At 42.3% G+C, this 16,381-nt stretch overlaps 1 protein-coding gene across 5 annotated transcripts in view; it reads left to right on the top strand.

Annotated features, from left to right (window-relative positions):
- The window catches only part of SLC4A4 (solute carrier family 4 member 4), a 303,735-nt gene that overhangs the window by 230,954 nt on the left and 56,400 nt on the right, over positions 1-16,381 (top strand). For all 5 annotated transcript variants that reach the window (XM_045019895.1, XM_045019894.1, XM_045019896.1 and 2 more), the window contains 3 exons: positions 404-517; positions 2,181-2,355; positions 12,690-12,823. In XM_045019895.1, coding sequence (XP_044875830.1) covers positions 404-517; positions 2,181-2,355; positions 12,690-12,823 — 423 coding nt within the window. The remainder of the gene's footprint in view (positions 1-403; positions 518-2,180; positions 2,356-12,689; positions 12,824-16,381) is intronic.

The following is a 16,381-nucleotide window of genomic DNA, read 5'->3' as shown; positions in this document are numbered from 1 at the left end:
GTAGAAGAGAATGTGCCTGAAAGCAGTGTCTGAGAATGTTGAGTTACGCTATAATTTCAGGTCTTTGCTAATAACCCCGTGGGGAATGTCTCTGCAGCACTGTGCTTCTACCAGCACTTCTTTGGGAGAATCTCTGTGTCCTAATACAGCAAGCCATTTGTAACTGTAGATAAGCTCAATATCAAATTTTATTTTACAGCTTCCAGTATGCAAAGAGTTAATCCCTTATCTGCAGCATGCCGGTCTGGCTGCTTGTATAGCAGGAGCATTCTGTGTTGTTTTATGTGCCACCACTTCAGAAAGGACATGGCATATGAGGCTTGTGTGATGGAGCTGGGTATAGATTTTTGTCCTATAGCGTGGAACACAGTGAATCCTCAGTGTGACTTGCCTTTCTGCATAGGAAAAACATGTATTCGGGTGGGGAGAACGTGCAGATGAATGGAGACACGCCTCATGATGCGGGCCATGGAGGTGGGGGCCACGGTGACACTGAAGAACTACAACGAACTGGCAGGTCAGTGACGGATTCTCTGATTTGTTCAGCTTGATGCTTTGCCCTTTTAGCCCCTTTAACTTCGCATCTTCTAATATTGCTCTCACGTGCTATGCACATGGCTACCATTTTCAGAAGTGACCTGTGAGTTTTTTTGAGAACTTTTAAAGGATCCTGAGCACCAGCCCTCTGTAACTCAGACCCCTTCAAGGTGTCTTAGATTGGAGACTCAAACAATGAGAACCCCCAAATTGCTAGTCACTTGTGAAATGCTTGGCCTATGAAGGTGTGCAATTACACTGATCGTTATGAAGTGCGTACATCCTAAATACCAATTCTTTTCCATTCATCTTTGTGGAAATGTTTTAGCTGTTTGCAGGCTATCACGAGTTTATAAAATAAATGTTCAAAGCCGTCAATTGTCAGTAAAAGAGAGATCCTGTTTCCTGACATTCCTGTTACAATGTAGAAGAGCCCAAAAGAGAGATTTAATAGAACAGAAACGGAGAAGATAATGTCGCATGAGGCCTGATTCCCTGTTCTGTTACTTTGGTTTCGTGCCAGTGAACTCCGTTGGTTTTGATGGAGTTATGCTGGTATCAATCTAATGTTAAACAGAATGTAGAATTAGGCCCGGTTCAGTTCAGCAACGCAGTGTCAGTGTAGTGTGTTACTGTAATTGAGATGTGTAGCTCAGGGAGATATCTAAAACTGTTCTCTTTTCCCACTCACTAGACTGCCAGACTGGATGGGAAGCTGAAGTAACATTCCTTAGTTTTTGAGAAGATGGTTCCAGGCTATTACTATTTCTTAGTAACATGGGGCTTTATAAAGTGCTTTGAGATCCCAAGACTATTCCCAAATATAAAACTTTGCTGAGATATAACGTTAAGGTTATAAGTCAGATATCAGTTAAAACATTATTGGAATGTTTGCAGGTATTAAAAAAAAAAATAAAGCTGAAAGCCTGTTATTACAAGTTAGTTAATGTTCCTTCTTAGAAAGGCAAGAAATTCATGTTGTCATAAAGAACCATAACAGTAATCCTGTGCTTGTCTGTGATCATATCTCTTTAATGTTCTGTGTCTGAATTGCCTGAGAATGTTACAGATTTGTTATCTTCCAATCAGTAAATAGTTTGGAAGGTAGATGGGTCAAATGCAATTATACCGATGAAGTTGTGGTGTTGGTGGACTATATGACAGAGAGGATAAAAAGTGAGATTTGTGCTTCTCATGCCAACAGTGGATGATTGACGCCAATGGGCATCGGTACCAAAGTCTCTCTTGTAGTGTGAAGTTACTTACCCTGTTCTCTGTACAATGCCCACTGGAAATGTATACAGACCAAATTCTCTTCAGTTCCTGATCGTTTAAAAAGAACGTGCTTCCAATTGCTTGAATTTCCCTTGCCCTCCAAATCAAGGAGGAGCCATTGGACTTACCGTTTGACTCCCAATTCTACTTTTTAAATATGTTGAAGCATTTTCCATTTAGCAGTTATCTGACTCAAACACCCATCAATTTATGCCTTGTGTAGAAATAACTGCAATGACCCATATCCTTTCAGATTGCATAGCCCCTCATTTTTGATGATGTCCCTGATTAGTTGCTCATCATGATAAATGTAATTGTAAGACTTTTTTTTTTTCACCTTCTTCTCTTGCCTAATCTTATTTCCTCAGATTTTGTGGTGGTTTAGTCAAAGACGTAAAGAGGAAACTACCTTTCTTTGCCAGTGACTTCTATGATGCTTTAAATATCCAAGCTCTTTCAGCCATTCTCTTCATCTACCTGGCCACAGTGACCAATGCTATCACTTTTGGAGGTCTGCTTGGTGACGCTACAGACAACATGCAGGTTAGAAATAATTTCAAACTCATACAAACAATGCAAGCCCAAATTTCCTCATTTCGAGAGTAATAGGGAAGCAGATGGGCCATGTATAAAGAATGGTTACTTAGCCCAAGATTTATCCTGCTGCTCTGACTAAAATTACCCTCACTTCTGTGCCTGTTATTGTACTTCTCTTCTTTTAGCAATTGCAGATGCAGTTATATTAAACTGTGTGCGAGCAATAGGCAAGAGAAAGAGGGAAGGCCATTTCTGTATCAAAATTACTGGTGCTTTTCAAGTGTGCTAACTGCTTTTGTGCATTATTTAATTTGAACTAGGTGTATTAATTCTGATTCACACTTTCCATGTCGTCAGAGCTTAACAGAGCATGTTCTGCCTGATGCTTAACTTTGTTGGGTCTTCTGTCTGTCTCAAAAAAACACTGCTGTGTGGTTGTCCACTGGGAACAGAAGGGATAAGGAGGTAGACTGAGGAATTGTTTAAAACGTGTTTTGAGACAGACACTACAGGCAAAATGTAAGCTGTTTAGAATGATTAACTCTTTAATTAAAAAAAGGGTAAAATCATGATGCTTTTACTGCATACTCAGGCAGTTCTCCATTGAGGTCAGTGAGAGTTTTGCCTGAGTAAGGATTAAAGTGATAGTGTCAGGATGTGGCTTGATAATATAAATGCAAATATATATAATATAAATACAAACAAAAATAATTCTACCTTAACATTACTGTCTATTGCTTATCTTAGACCTAAGTGCATTTCAACTGTTTAATTCTCCTTTGGCCTTTTTTAAATTGCCAACACACAAATATTTATTTTATTTATTTAGAGTCAGTTGCAATTAAATAATGCTCATTGAACAGCTCCGATTGCCTAACAATAATTAAATTTACAATAGCAGTAAAGAATTTTTATTTATTTACTTAGATTTATTTAAAAACAAACAAATACCAAGGGTTGCCTAGCCAAGGTTCTAGACTCCCCTGCCATAAATTACAGAACCAAATAAAATACAGCAGCCTGTAGAACATCAAGTATCAGGGGGTAGCCGTGTTAGTCTGTATCCCCCAAAACAACAAGGAGTCTGGTGGCACCTTAATGACTAACAGATTTATTTGGTAATAAGCTTCCATGGGTAAAAAATCTTCCCTTCTTCAGATGCAAGAATATCAAACTTCCTTTCTTCATACAAATTTGACTAATTTCAAAAGCCCATCTCCACTGCAGTCCTATAGGGTAAATTGGTATGAGAAAATAGATATAGAAGAGAAGGACCCTCGACCACCAATGGTCATCTCTCTACAATTGCTGAGCAATGATCCTGTGGCATATGCCCACTGGATCAGAACAGAATAGCCCTGCTCCACTCCAGAAGAAGGTGAAATTTCCTGTAAAAGGGATGCTGATACCCCAGAGAGTTCAATGCACCTGAGAAGAATATCCACACAACCATTTATTTAACTCAGGCAAAAAAAACTTTGAGGTTAATGCTTAATTTTTTACCCAGGGAACAAAAACTGCATTAGCAAAACTTAAACACTACAAAATTCAGAAATCCACAGTGAAGGTTCTTGATGGAAAATGCTAATGATTACATATATATATATAAAAAAAAAACAACCCCTCTTACCTGTCGCATGTTCAGTACAGATTGAGTTCTCCAGAAATTTTAGATTTACCTTTCCTTTAGCAAATAAAAAAAACATTTTTTGGTAAGCAAAACATCAGCAGCAATAACTGTGCTGTCCATCCTTTGAGGACTGCTACTGATGTAAGGTTGTGATATTTTGGGTAAGTTTATTGTGCTTTCACAATGAATTTTGGTAACTGGGTAATAACTTTTCAGTGTTGAGTCTGATTTGGTCTGGGGCAGAGAGGTATTTCCACTGCCATTCTGCTCTGAGATTTCCATCAACAGAAGGGCATCTCCAAAGCCTTCATAGAAGACCCATATGTGGGAGCTGCTGAGGAGATGCATTGAATTGGCTCCCCTGGCCATGATCCCATCCTACACTTTGCTGTCCACCTTTGGCCTACTCTGTCCCCATGCAGAGTATGTGGCCATTTTTTGCTGCCTCTGCCTTTTCCCTGGGAGAATTTCTGCTACCTGGGGCCCAGTCTGTGAGACATTGAAACAAAGTAGTGATAGAACGCGGGAAGTTTCCAAAAGAAAAGTTGGTCATCTTTATTCTCCAGTAGGAGCCCTTTGTTATCTTTCATGATATTGAGGCTGCCAGGTGCAGAGAGTGATGAATAAACACATTTTGTTTAACATCTTGCAGGCTGGGCTAAAGTTATTCTTTCAGGAACCATGTGCATCATCTTTATATCTGAGCATGCTGCCTTCCTCTGATTTAATCTGGAATTTGTTTGATGAATGACAGTCTTGTTTCTCACTAGTGTCTCTGAGAATCTGAAGTCACGATTGGGCACGAGAGGCAGCGTGAAGAAGGACAAAGAGGGAAGAAAAGAGACTTTGGTGCACTAGTTTATTGCTTGCTTTGTGTTGTGCCTAATCTAGCTGTGACAAAGAAGATGCCCATAGAAAGGCAATATCTACCAGATTGCACTTTTCAGTGCGAAATGATTTACTCCTAGTTTTGAAAAAGGAACGCGCTAGTATCCTGCCTTTAAAAATACTGGTTTAGTAACACAGCAGTTCTGTGGCAAACATAAATGAAATGGAGCATCTTATGACAGGATTCCAGAAGCAGAGAGAAACCATGAGTGAGTCCTGTGATGTTTTCTCTCATTTGTTTGCTTGTCTTTCAAATGCATCTTTCACCCTTACATCTTCCAGAGCTGGGAGATTGCCATCAATGTGTGGTGTGGCCTTGTTTACGCTGGCACTTTTAAAAAACCTCTCTCACCACTGCACTCCTACAAATGGTAGCAATGGTGGAAGACTAGTGCGTTTTAACCATCATTAGACTTACTCGGAACAGGATTGGACAACATAGTGGTATTAACACCAGCTACCTCTCTACACTAATGCTGCCACCAGTGAAATCGCACCAGGGTTCATATGCTGTTGGAGTATTTTTAGAAAATTGCTAGTGTGGACACAGCCTTCGATATCCGAAGTGTAATTCACTTCTGCCTTCAATAGATTAGTTAAGGATAAGTTATCCTGAGTGAGTACTGGCAAAACTCAGAAGACCCAGATCCCTTCCATGGATTTGTATGAAATTCTTAGCTACTGTGCACAATGCTAAGTTTAACATCTCTAGATGGTGTCATTGCTGGCTTGATTTCCAGCATGCACACTGAATGGGAAAAAGTCTGCAATCTTACTTAATTCTGCCAGAATTCTGTCTTGCTGTCTGCCTGGAGTTGGAGAAGAGAAATAGAAGCAATCTGAACACTTATAAAAACAAGTTTCTTTGGGTCATTCTGTTGGAGAATATGTCCCCAAAGTATGACAGTTCACTTTCTCCCTCCTTTAACAAACCTCCATCTTGCTTCCCCATCCAGCAAGGACTCTGCTAGTGCGTGGCAGAGCAGATTGACACCAACACTTGCATGGGGCAAAGTCAATATAGACATTACCCCACAATGCAACCTCTTATCTCTTCAAAAACTAGGTTCATTCTCTGGGCTGTCCCTGCTTTGCAGATTCCCTGGAACAGCACCGCACAGGCCAAGGAGTTGTCTGAGATCCATGCTTGCCTGTCTCTCTCTACTTGGAGATTACCTCTGTCTAAATGAGCGGCTGGGAAGCTCACCAAAACAGAAAAGGACAACGGAAGCCACAGCTAGTTTTGGTTCAGGGAAGCAAGAAGGCAGCGGATGATTTCTGCTTTGAATTAGAGCATCCTCACCGCAATCTTCCTGAGTTATAGAAGTGTACCATATGGGGAAATGGCCTGAGATTGCTCTTTTCAACTGTTCGTGCTCAGTGAGTAACTCTTTCATGGTACTCTGACCCTCTGAGCTGTTCAACATCTGATTTGATCATTCTCCAATCAATCTTTCAGCCACTCCCTATGCACGCATTTTAATGCACTCAGGGCTTTCCCAGACAAATGCCTTTTGTACCGCAGAAATGAAGCACTGACACTGCAAGGGATGTTGTATGTACCGTGCACAGGAGCCTGGGTTGGCGATTCCTTTAGTAGATTTAGACATTTAATTTTATTTCACAAATTTGGCACAAAGCACAGGAAAATCATTACTGAGATTGTTCCACAAAAACCGAAGCTTCCCAAATCTGCCTGAGCATCATGCATTGGCGGATCAAGTGACTAGAGAGTCTTGGCAGACATCCCAAAGCAGTCTGTCACCACCAGCTCATGCTTTAGATAACCTGCAGGCCGTGCCGTTATTTGAAAAAAGTGGTGCATCCACTGGTCAAATCGTAGGATTCCACATGAAGAAAAATGCCACCTTCTGGTTCCCTTGGCTGCTTTGGAATGCAGAGGCATAGTGGAGCGTTCTCTGTGCTCAAAGCTTCTTCAATTACCAAGGGGGTGATTTTTCAAAAGCACGAAGCCCTGGCCCAACGTTGGTCCTCCTGAAGTAGACGGTAATTGACTTCTGTGGGTGAAAGTCCAGGCCAACATATGAGTGCTTTTTGAATACCCCACCTAAAACTTTTAAAGTTTCTGAAGTGGCTACAGGTTCATTTACTTCTCAGAAAGTGCAGATCTAATTGAGCAGATGTCAACAAGGCTCTTGGAGTAAATATTTGGAAGCTTTATTTTTAGTAAGAAACCTTTGAGCATGAGCAATGCCTTTTATTATCAGAACCAAATGTGTTATGGGTCAGAAACTGCTGTGGGAATTGATTCTTCAGAAGAGAGAGGTTCCACCTGTCTGGGCTACCTGAAAAGAGGAGTAGAGGAAACCATTTGTCAAACATTAGGACATCTTTCCAAGTTCATTTCCCTATTACAGGCGTCAAGACTTGGTCAGACCGTCAGCTGGGGCATCAACTGCCCTGGCTTTGTTGATTCCAGTGGAGCTATGCTGATGTACACAAGTTGAGGATCTGGCCCTGAGAGTTTTCCAGTAGTTTGTCACCTATACAAGCTATGTTTCAAGAAGTGAGATGCATGCATATTGTTACAATTTATGCCTTTTTGTTTCTTGTGGATAGTTAAATAATATCACGGGGCCTCATACTCGGAATCAGTGTTTATCATCACAGCTTCTAGCGTTTGACCCAGGGAGCTGGCCAGAAAGGAATAGCAAATATGGCCAATCTTTCTTTGGAACCTTGCATCAAGGTTTTTTATTTCTAAGAAAACACGCTATTCTTAATTACAGCCATATTAAGGAATGTTGAGGAAAAGAAATTCCAGATGCAATGGAATCCATGCCGTGGGCTGTGATGCTCTTGTTGTGATTAGTGCTGAATGAGAGAAGAGGAGTCAGTTGTACAAATGCCATTCCTTCTGTTGAGAGGAACTGAATCATTCTCAGGAGCTGCTCAGAGAAAATGGACGAAGACTCATAAATTCCCGGGACCCCTTGTAATGCCCGTCTGCTTTTCAAGGAGTCTTTGCTATACATTTTTCAGTAGAATTGCTCACCGCCACAATAACTTGCAGGACTGGGCAATAATGAAGTCAGAATGCAGCCACTAATGCCTGCCACTTTCATTTAAAGATGAAAAAGTCCAAGAACATAATCTAAACCATCCTCCAGGCAGGGCAGGATTGTTTCCTACAATACATTTTCTATATCCAGTCTAGGTCCAAGTGTCAGAAGCAATGGAGCTTCCACTACTCCCTTTTGCAATTTTGTTCTACCGTCTAATATTTCTCACTCTCAGGAAGGTTTTCCTGTTGTCCAGCCTGAATTTCCTTTATTTTTAAATCATGTTGTTGCATCTCTAAACCTCTCTTTTCTCAGTGCTCACACATTCCAAGTAATGCTGTGTTTGGCAATGAAAACGTTACCTTATACAAAGCTCGGTTTTTAATTTTGGGGATGGTGATTTTTGCATTACACAGGAAAACAGTGGTTTAATAGTCTATGGTAATATTTATGGAAGGAAAAATTACTTCAGATATTGTCTTCTGACTCCACAGTAGGACTAGTTCAAAATTGGGGGTGGAGGGGTTTGCACAGACTCCCTCTTCTGTCATTACCGCCACGCCTCAAATATTTTGTCAGAATTTTGAACTATAAATATTCTGACCACTGGCACTCAGGAGATCAGCTCCCTGTGAGGCATCAGGTGCACATTCATCGTGGAACAAGGGTCAGTCTGCAAGCCTCTCATTACAAGACCAGGGACCCATTACCATGTGTCCTGATCATATTTTGGCATGTGCCTCATTAGTTCACAGTTCTGTGTTAGTCCTGATTCAGCAGAGCACTTACGCACATGCTTAAATTCTCCCCTTAAGTCTTCCCCTAGTCAGTGGGACAAAATATGCACAAGTGTTCTGCTGCATCAGGGCCCAGGCTCTGATTGCAGAATGTTCCTGAAGATGTGTGAGAGCGGGGGAGGGGGGAAGAAAACATGGCTTGACTTAGGATCCTTGGGACAGTTTACCATTTTAAAAAAATTTTAAAACCTAGAAACGGAACACATTCTATCTGTGGAGTCATTCTGAGGGAATAAAAGTGGAGTCCCTGATGCAATGTTTACAATTAGAGCCCACAGTATAACCACACTGTGAAGTGGAACTATGAATGAAACATACAAACTAGGTCCTAATCTTGCAATTGGATCCACTAATGTGAACAGTCCAATTGCAGGAGCTAGACCAGTGGTCCCCAACGTGGTGGCCGCGGGTGCCGTGGTGCCCGTTGGGGCATTTATGTGGGCCCACCTAGTGCCCAGCAGGGGAGAGAACTCCAGGGCTGCAGGCTGCAGGCGCGGGTGTTCTTGGTCTCTGGCAGGCACGGGGCTGTGGCTTCTCTCTGGCTTCTCCGGGGCTGCAGACTGCGGGTGCCGGTGTTCTCTGTCCCTGGCAGGCACGGGGCCATGGCTTAAGCTGGAGAGAAGCCGTGGCCCCGCGCCTGCTGGGGACAGAGAACTCTGGGGCTGCGGGTGCCAATGTTCTTTGTCCCTGGCAGGTGCAAGGCCCACCTACTGCCCAGCAGGGGAGAGAAGCCGGGCCCTGCATCCGCTGGGGACAGAGAACTCCGAGGCTGCGGGCGCCAGTGTTCTCTGTCCTCCCGGCTTCTCTCCGGTTTCTCTCTGCACTGCCCAGAACTGGCGCCAAAAACAAAACAAAAAGCAAAACAAAAACCCCCACTCTGCCTCTGCAGAATGGACAGAATGCCGCCCCATAGCATGTGCTGCCCCAGGCATGTGCTTGTTCCACTGGTGCCTGGAGCCGGCTCTGTATGTGAGTAATTGCTGGCGCCCGCCATGCTCTCCTGTAAACATGAATGTGCTACTGGGCACAAAAAAGGTTGGGGACCACTGAGCTAGACCATGGCTATTATTTAGGGGGGGCAGGGGCAGAGATGTCATGATGCTCGCTACAGAGTTGAATATAACAGTTAAAGAACAGAACTGCTTTATAACTCAGGTATACATTATTTTAATAAGAATCTTCCAGTCATGAGAATATTTCAAAATTTCTATTTTTCAGTTTAAAGAGCAATATATCAAAATAGCTCTTTTATGAGAGGCCCTGAAAGTTTGTCTAAGTTTGGGGTTTTTTTTTTTCAAAGTTTCCAGTGCAGTGTTTGTAATAAATCAAACGTCTCCATTTTGAGACTGTAGCTCCTTTTAACAGAGTGCAGAAATAAAATAAAAAATGGTCTGCAAAAGCTGCAGTTTGATCTCTGTAATAAGTCAAAGGTCTCTGTGTTGATCCAAGAAGAGGAAAAACCTATGTCAGAGTGAGCTGATTCCAAATGGAAGATATTGTCTGTAACTCGTTGGTGCTGGGAAGTTTTTGTTCAGCTGTGTCAGTGCTGTTTCATCAGTGCAGTGTGGTTCCTCCTGCCATTGCGTCCCTCTCTGTGGTAGTGAGGTTAGGAGCCAGTTAGCCTATGGCACAAGCGATAGCCACTGAAGTGTGCACTAACTACCCTCTAAACTATGAAAAAGAGGCGTTGAGGAGGATAAAAAGGAAAAGTAGGAAGTAAATCTAGGCCTTCTCCACAGTGAGTGTAGAACCATGCTCTGTGATGTAGAGAGGAGAGGAGTGATGGTCTTATGTTTAAGGCACTAAACTGGGACTCAGAAGATCTGGACTCAAGTCCTGGTTATGCCACAGACACCGTGCCTGGCCTTGGGCAAGTCACTTAATCCTTTTGTGCCTCAGTTCTCCATCTATGAAATTCAGATAGTAATACTTCCTTTCCTCTACCCTTTATCTGCCTGGTCTGTTTAAACTGTACACTCTTCAGGGCAGGGACTGTCTCTTACTGGGTGTTTGCACAATGAGGCCTGGAACATGGCTGCAGCCTCTAGGCACTACCATAATATTAACCAGAGAAACCTTGCTAGAACCTTCTAGCAAACTGTCTAAGCTTCAGTTCAGTCCTGCCTAACATGGCTCTGCTTTCAGCATGGACATGGTTTTTAAGAATAAATGAAAAGAGCCGTTGATGATAAAGAGAACAGGACGACAGATCAAATGGTCGTGTGTAAAACCCCTTCCAGACACATCATTACTGGGTCTAAAGTGTAATGGATAAAACTTGGCAAAACATTTAAAAGCATTAATGATAGCAATAAATTACTCCATTGAAATACAGTTTGGGAAATCACCAGTTACACTAAGCCAACTCTACACCTGTGGGAAGTGTGACATTTTAAGCAATGTCAGTGCACATTGCAGATTAACTATCATTAATCATGGATGTGATAATATACATTGACTTTTAAAAATTATATTTGTAGTCACATAGGGCTGGTCGACACTAGCGGGGGGTGGGGGGTTCGAACTAAGATACGCAACTTCAGCTATGCTATTTGCGTAGCTGAAGTAAAATTATCTTAGTTCGACTTTACCTGGCCGTCCTCACGGCAGCAAGTCAACTGCCCGTGGCTCCCTGTCGACTCCGCTTACTCCTCCTACTGAGGTGGAGTATGAGCATTGATTTGGGGATCGATTTATCGCGTCTAATCGATCCCCGATAGATCGATTACTATCTGGCAGGTAGTGTAGACGTGGCCATAGTGGCATAAACAATATCCTTCTAGTTAAGAAAATCTCTCTATTCTTGCATAGTTCAGCATGGTACTTAAGTAGCAATTTTCACGTGATTTACAAATATTTTTGTCTGGGGAAAAAATTGTGACTACTCCTGCTTTGTTTCTGAAAGGAATATTAATATTATTTTTGAAAAGTAGACTTAAACACCATATTTTCAGTCCTTGGGACAGTGGAAAGAAAATGTACTTTCCATTAAAGACAACTTCTTTTCCTGTAGTTGTTTTTTTAAAGCTCAGATGCACAAGTGTATGTAGGGGTTGACCTAACTCTGCTCCCGGTGGCGGCTGAGTGCTTTCTGCAATTTCCATCCCTTGTCTACGACCATTTCAGTAAAACAATAGGTTGTACTGTCAATAATGCTGTTTACATTTTATTTGTAAACAAAACCTGCCACTAAAGTTGTATTTGTGCTTTGCATTATAAAAATAGATATTGTTCAGTAGTAACTTACATGAAAATCCAAGGAAGTGTCTACAGCATATTCATTTATCACTCCTCGGTTAGGTTGTTTCATTACATATACCAAAGGAAATGGAGACTGTAAAATGTGGAATTTATTACTTTCTGATGGCATCTGATGAACTTGGGTCTTAACACTTTCAATGCTGGATGAATTAGTCTTGTTTGGTTTGAGTCTCACTGGTTAAAACCTGTTATGAAAAGAGGAATCTGCTTTTCTTAAACCCTTTTATTTGTAAAATATTCTGCTCCGCCGCAGTACAGGCTAAGCTTGGTAGAGTAACCTCATTGGTGTAACCTTGACACAGTTTTGTTGTCCCCCAGCCATGTTGTACCGTGTTTAGAATTGTGTATTGTGAGGCACCTTGCAAAAGAATGTATTTGGGCTCTGTCGTCATAATGTGGGAGATTGCCAATGGGACTTGTGCTCCTGTGTCCTTCAGACCCTTTTTGAACGTCTCCACGGATAACAAAACAAATGCTAAAGCCCCAAGGTATCTGGAATAACCATAGTGGTGGGGTATGTTGGTTGGCTGATTGTCATGAGTAACTAAAGATTTTATGAAGTCAATAACTGAAGGCATGAATTTATGCTAGATACCAGCCCTCAGATGAGCCCCATATCTCATGCCCACCTACATACAGTCTGTCGATATCTGATATAACCCCACACATTCATGCTTACAGAAGGGAGAGAGAAGTGGCGCGTCTGTTGAAATTAACGTCTGTACTGTATGTCTGCTCTAGGGCGTGTTGGAGAGCTTTCTGGGCACAGCAGTCACTGGAGCGGTCTTTTGCCTTTTTGCTGGTCAGCCACTCACAATTCTGAGCAGCACAGGACCTGTCCTGGTCTTTGAAAGACTCCTGTTTAATTTCAGCAAGTAAGTAAAGGGGGAGGGGAGTGTTTCCAGTGCTAATACAATGTTAGCTGGGAATGAGCTATATCAAGGGGGGAATTACGCACATTGGAATTGAACATTTTACTGGTGTGAGTGCGCTGTCCAACAGTGGCTAGAATTTTCCAAGGTACCCATAGAGTTCCACTGGGATTTCGGTGCCTAACTCCCTTTTGCTCCTTCGTTACTCTCCGCCAGTGTCAGATTTCAAGAGACATTTTGCTGAGCTGTAATGAACTGGACAAGATGGCAGTGCAGGGTATTATTGACTACAGTGGAACTGGACTGGTTGGTACAGTGGGCCTCCTTAATCACTATGTTGCTCAGGAAGATGAGCAGGTTTCTCCATACGATAAAGGCAGAATCCCACTCCATGAATTCAGTGGCAAAAGTCCCATTGAGTTCACTGGCAGCAGAATTTGCCATTAAACTGGTGATCCATTGAAACAGTGGCTATTTATACATAAAAATAAGTGTCCATGGCATTCACAGATATTGTCACCAAATCTCCTAGATGGGATTTTGTTGTATTAAATAGTTTTGTTTCTCAACTCTGAATTCAAAGAGGGCTTTTTCTGTGAAATGTTTAGGTGCTACCCTAATATACATAATAAAGTCCACAACCAGATTGCGCCCCTTTGTGTTAGGTGGAGGACCAACACAGAATTTTCATTTGCTATTTCAATAAATAATACCAGTAGCATGACATATTGAGAGATTGCTGTTCTAAAGTAATCAGGAGCAAGCTTACTTATTGTTAATATTACCAGCTGCACTGTCAACATTTTTGATGCCGTACAAAATGGAAATGTGTTAAGTTAAACAGAACCAACCAAACCACGTCTCTTTCATCTCCCCATAAAGAGAGAACCCGTGATGTTATGTACTGTTAAAGATCTGAATTTCAAAGTACAAAAACATTCAGTGTTAAGGAAATAGTGGGTTCCTTACCAAAGCAGTGTGTAATACGGGGCAGCTTTTTAACTGATTGTAGTTATACACGGAAAAGGCCTAATAGATTTTTAAACTGAACATGGCTGTAGATTGCAATAAGAAAGCAGGCATAAAGTGAGGTGTCTAGGTAACTAAAGTGTAATTTAATTACTTCCTTCATTATATTGAGGTTTCTAGGGAAATTAACCTTTGTGGATGTTTAGTAATCTCACTTGATAATTCTAGCTATTTTCTGGAGGCCATTTTAATTAAGATAATCTAATATGACCATTCCTGTCTCTCTTCTACACAACCTGGAAAATATTAGACATGTTTGTATGTGCTTTTGAGATACAGTAATGCTGCCATGTAAAAATCTATTTGTGATCTCTCTCTAGAGTTCTGTATGATCATTTAGAAGTGGGGATGAATCCACTTGATTTCATCATTAATCTTACCACATTGGTGGTGGTGTGACTGTGTCTGAAAATAATGTGATACAATTTCAATGAGGGCCTCAAAGCACGGCATGATCTCAGCGTCCGTCTCATCACATTGAGCAGTATTTTGGAATCATTAGTGTTTGAAGCACGTATGATCGCCCACTGTTCTCCGCCTCTGAGAGACAGAGAGCCTGATCAATTTCAGCACAGCAAGATGTTTAGCAAAACATAGCGTCCGTTCACCCTTTCGTGAGTTCAGCCATCAACTTTTATTCTTTCCTGCAGGAACTTTCCCCAAAGCATGGTAGTAAACAACTGTGCAGTCATACAGAAATCATTCGTGCAGGGATCCCATTTGTTTCTATAATACAAGCAATATTGTGTGTATTAAATTTCATAATCAGTTAAATTACCTCCCCAAACTTTGTTATCGAAAGCTTGTTCTCCTACGGCCTTGGTTCATACGCACTCCACAGACTTAGGGCTGGGCTACACTCGAAGCTGATGCACTGATGCAGCTGTGCTGCTGTAGCATGTCTGGTGAAGACGCTCTGTCGACGGGAGAGCTCTCCTGTCAGCATAAGAAAACCACCTCCGAGAGGCGGTAGCTATGGGCTGGAGAGCTTCTCCTGCCAACATATGGCACTGTCCACACCAATGCTTAGGGCAGTATAACTTACATCACTTGGGGGTGGCTTATTTCACTCCCCTGAGTGACGGAAGCTATGCTAACATAACCTGTAGTGTAGACAGGCCCTTAGTTGTGGTGCTACCTGCTGAGGCACTGAAACACCAAGTTTATTTTGTGGAGGGAAGGGGAGAAAATCCATGTTCCTTTGAAAAAAGGCCACAGCTAAAATCCACAGCTATTTATGAAGCTGCCAGTTTCTTCCCTGCCTGGCAGTGTGAGAGGGGCTCAGGTGACGGAGCCAGGTCAGCTGGAAAACCAGTGGAGGTTCTGCCTGGGAGCTGGGTGCCAAACATAAGCACTGTGCTCCTTACACATCCTTTTCTACAAGAGAAAACTCCCCTCTCCACCCCAGTTCTCTCTGTCCACTGTGGGTCTCCTGCCTCTCTCCCCCACACAGCCCAGCCCTGCCCTGCCAAGAAGAGAGGGAGATTATTATTCCTGGGGCCCTTCTCTTATCTTCCTGGACCACAGGCAGCAAGAGGCAGGAGAGAGGTGTGTGTGTGTGTGTGTGTGTGTAGAGAAATAGAATAGATGAGTGAAAGCAACTCCTTGGGACCTCTGCAGGAGAAGGGCATCCTCTCCTTTCTCTTTCACTGGTGTAAATTAGGATAACGCTTTGGTGTCACATCATGCCTCTAGCCTGGATGATCTGATCCAAATCCAGGTACTGTGAGCAGCAGGAAAAAACAGGAGGTACAAAATATTGCTCTTTTTTTCCCCTAAAGAGGAGATGGTTTTCAGACTTGCTGTGACTACGCCCTTTTGGTGTGTAGCTGTGGGATTTATGGAGAGCCACTGCCACGTGACAATTGCAGTCACACACTGCGGTTTTTCAGTAATTCATTTCAGTTCTTCCTGCTCACAAGAACGTCCTGTATAGTGGCAACAAAATTAGAAAGAATTCCATGGACTGATGCACAGAAAGTTCAAAAGTCCATGGGTCTAATCCAAACGGGCATAAATAGCCACAGGCCTTCCCAAAAGATTTATAGAAGGCAATGTGATCAAGGTTTTAATCTACAGAAAATGTTTGCATGGTTGTTTTCTGTGGCGATATCTGGATTACACGATCTTTCATGTTATGAAAGAAGTTTCTCTCTTCTCCCCCAAAACCCACTGTGATTAATCAAGTAAACATTAGAAAACTGATGTGAATAAGTCAATTGGTGGCATGAAGTAAAACAGATTAAAGGAGGAGAAACATCAGAAATGTGTCCCTCTTCAGTAATGGGGCCATGTAAGTACCTCAGTGTCTGAGCCCCTCATAATCTTTCATGCATTATCCGTCCCTAAGGGTACATCAACACAGCAGCTGGGAGGTGTAATTCCCAGCTCAGGTAGACATACATGTGCTAGTGCCTAAAAATAGCTGTGTGGCTGCAGGAGTATCGAGCCAGGGTGTTGAGCAGAATTGTATTTGGGAAGCTAGTCATAACTGCGGTGGCCACACTGTTATTTTTAGGTGCTAGTTCAAGC

This window comes from Mauremys mutica, chromosome 5 (genome assembly GCF_020497125.1).
Source record: "Mauremys mutica isolate MM-2020 ecotype Southern chromosome 5, ASM2049712v1, whole genome shotgun sequence".
In the NCBI taxonomy this organism is placed as follows: domain Eukaryota; kingdom Metazoa; phylum Chordata; order Testudines; family Geoemydidae; genus Mauremys; species Mauremys mutica.
This window is presented reverse-complemented; position numbering and strand designations above follow the sequence as displayed.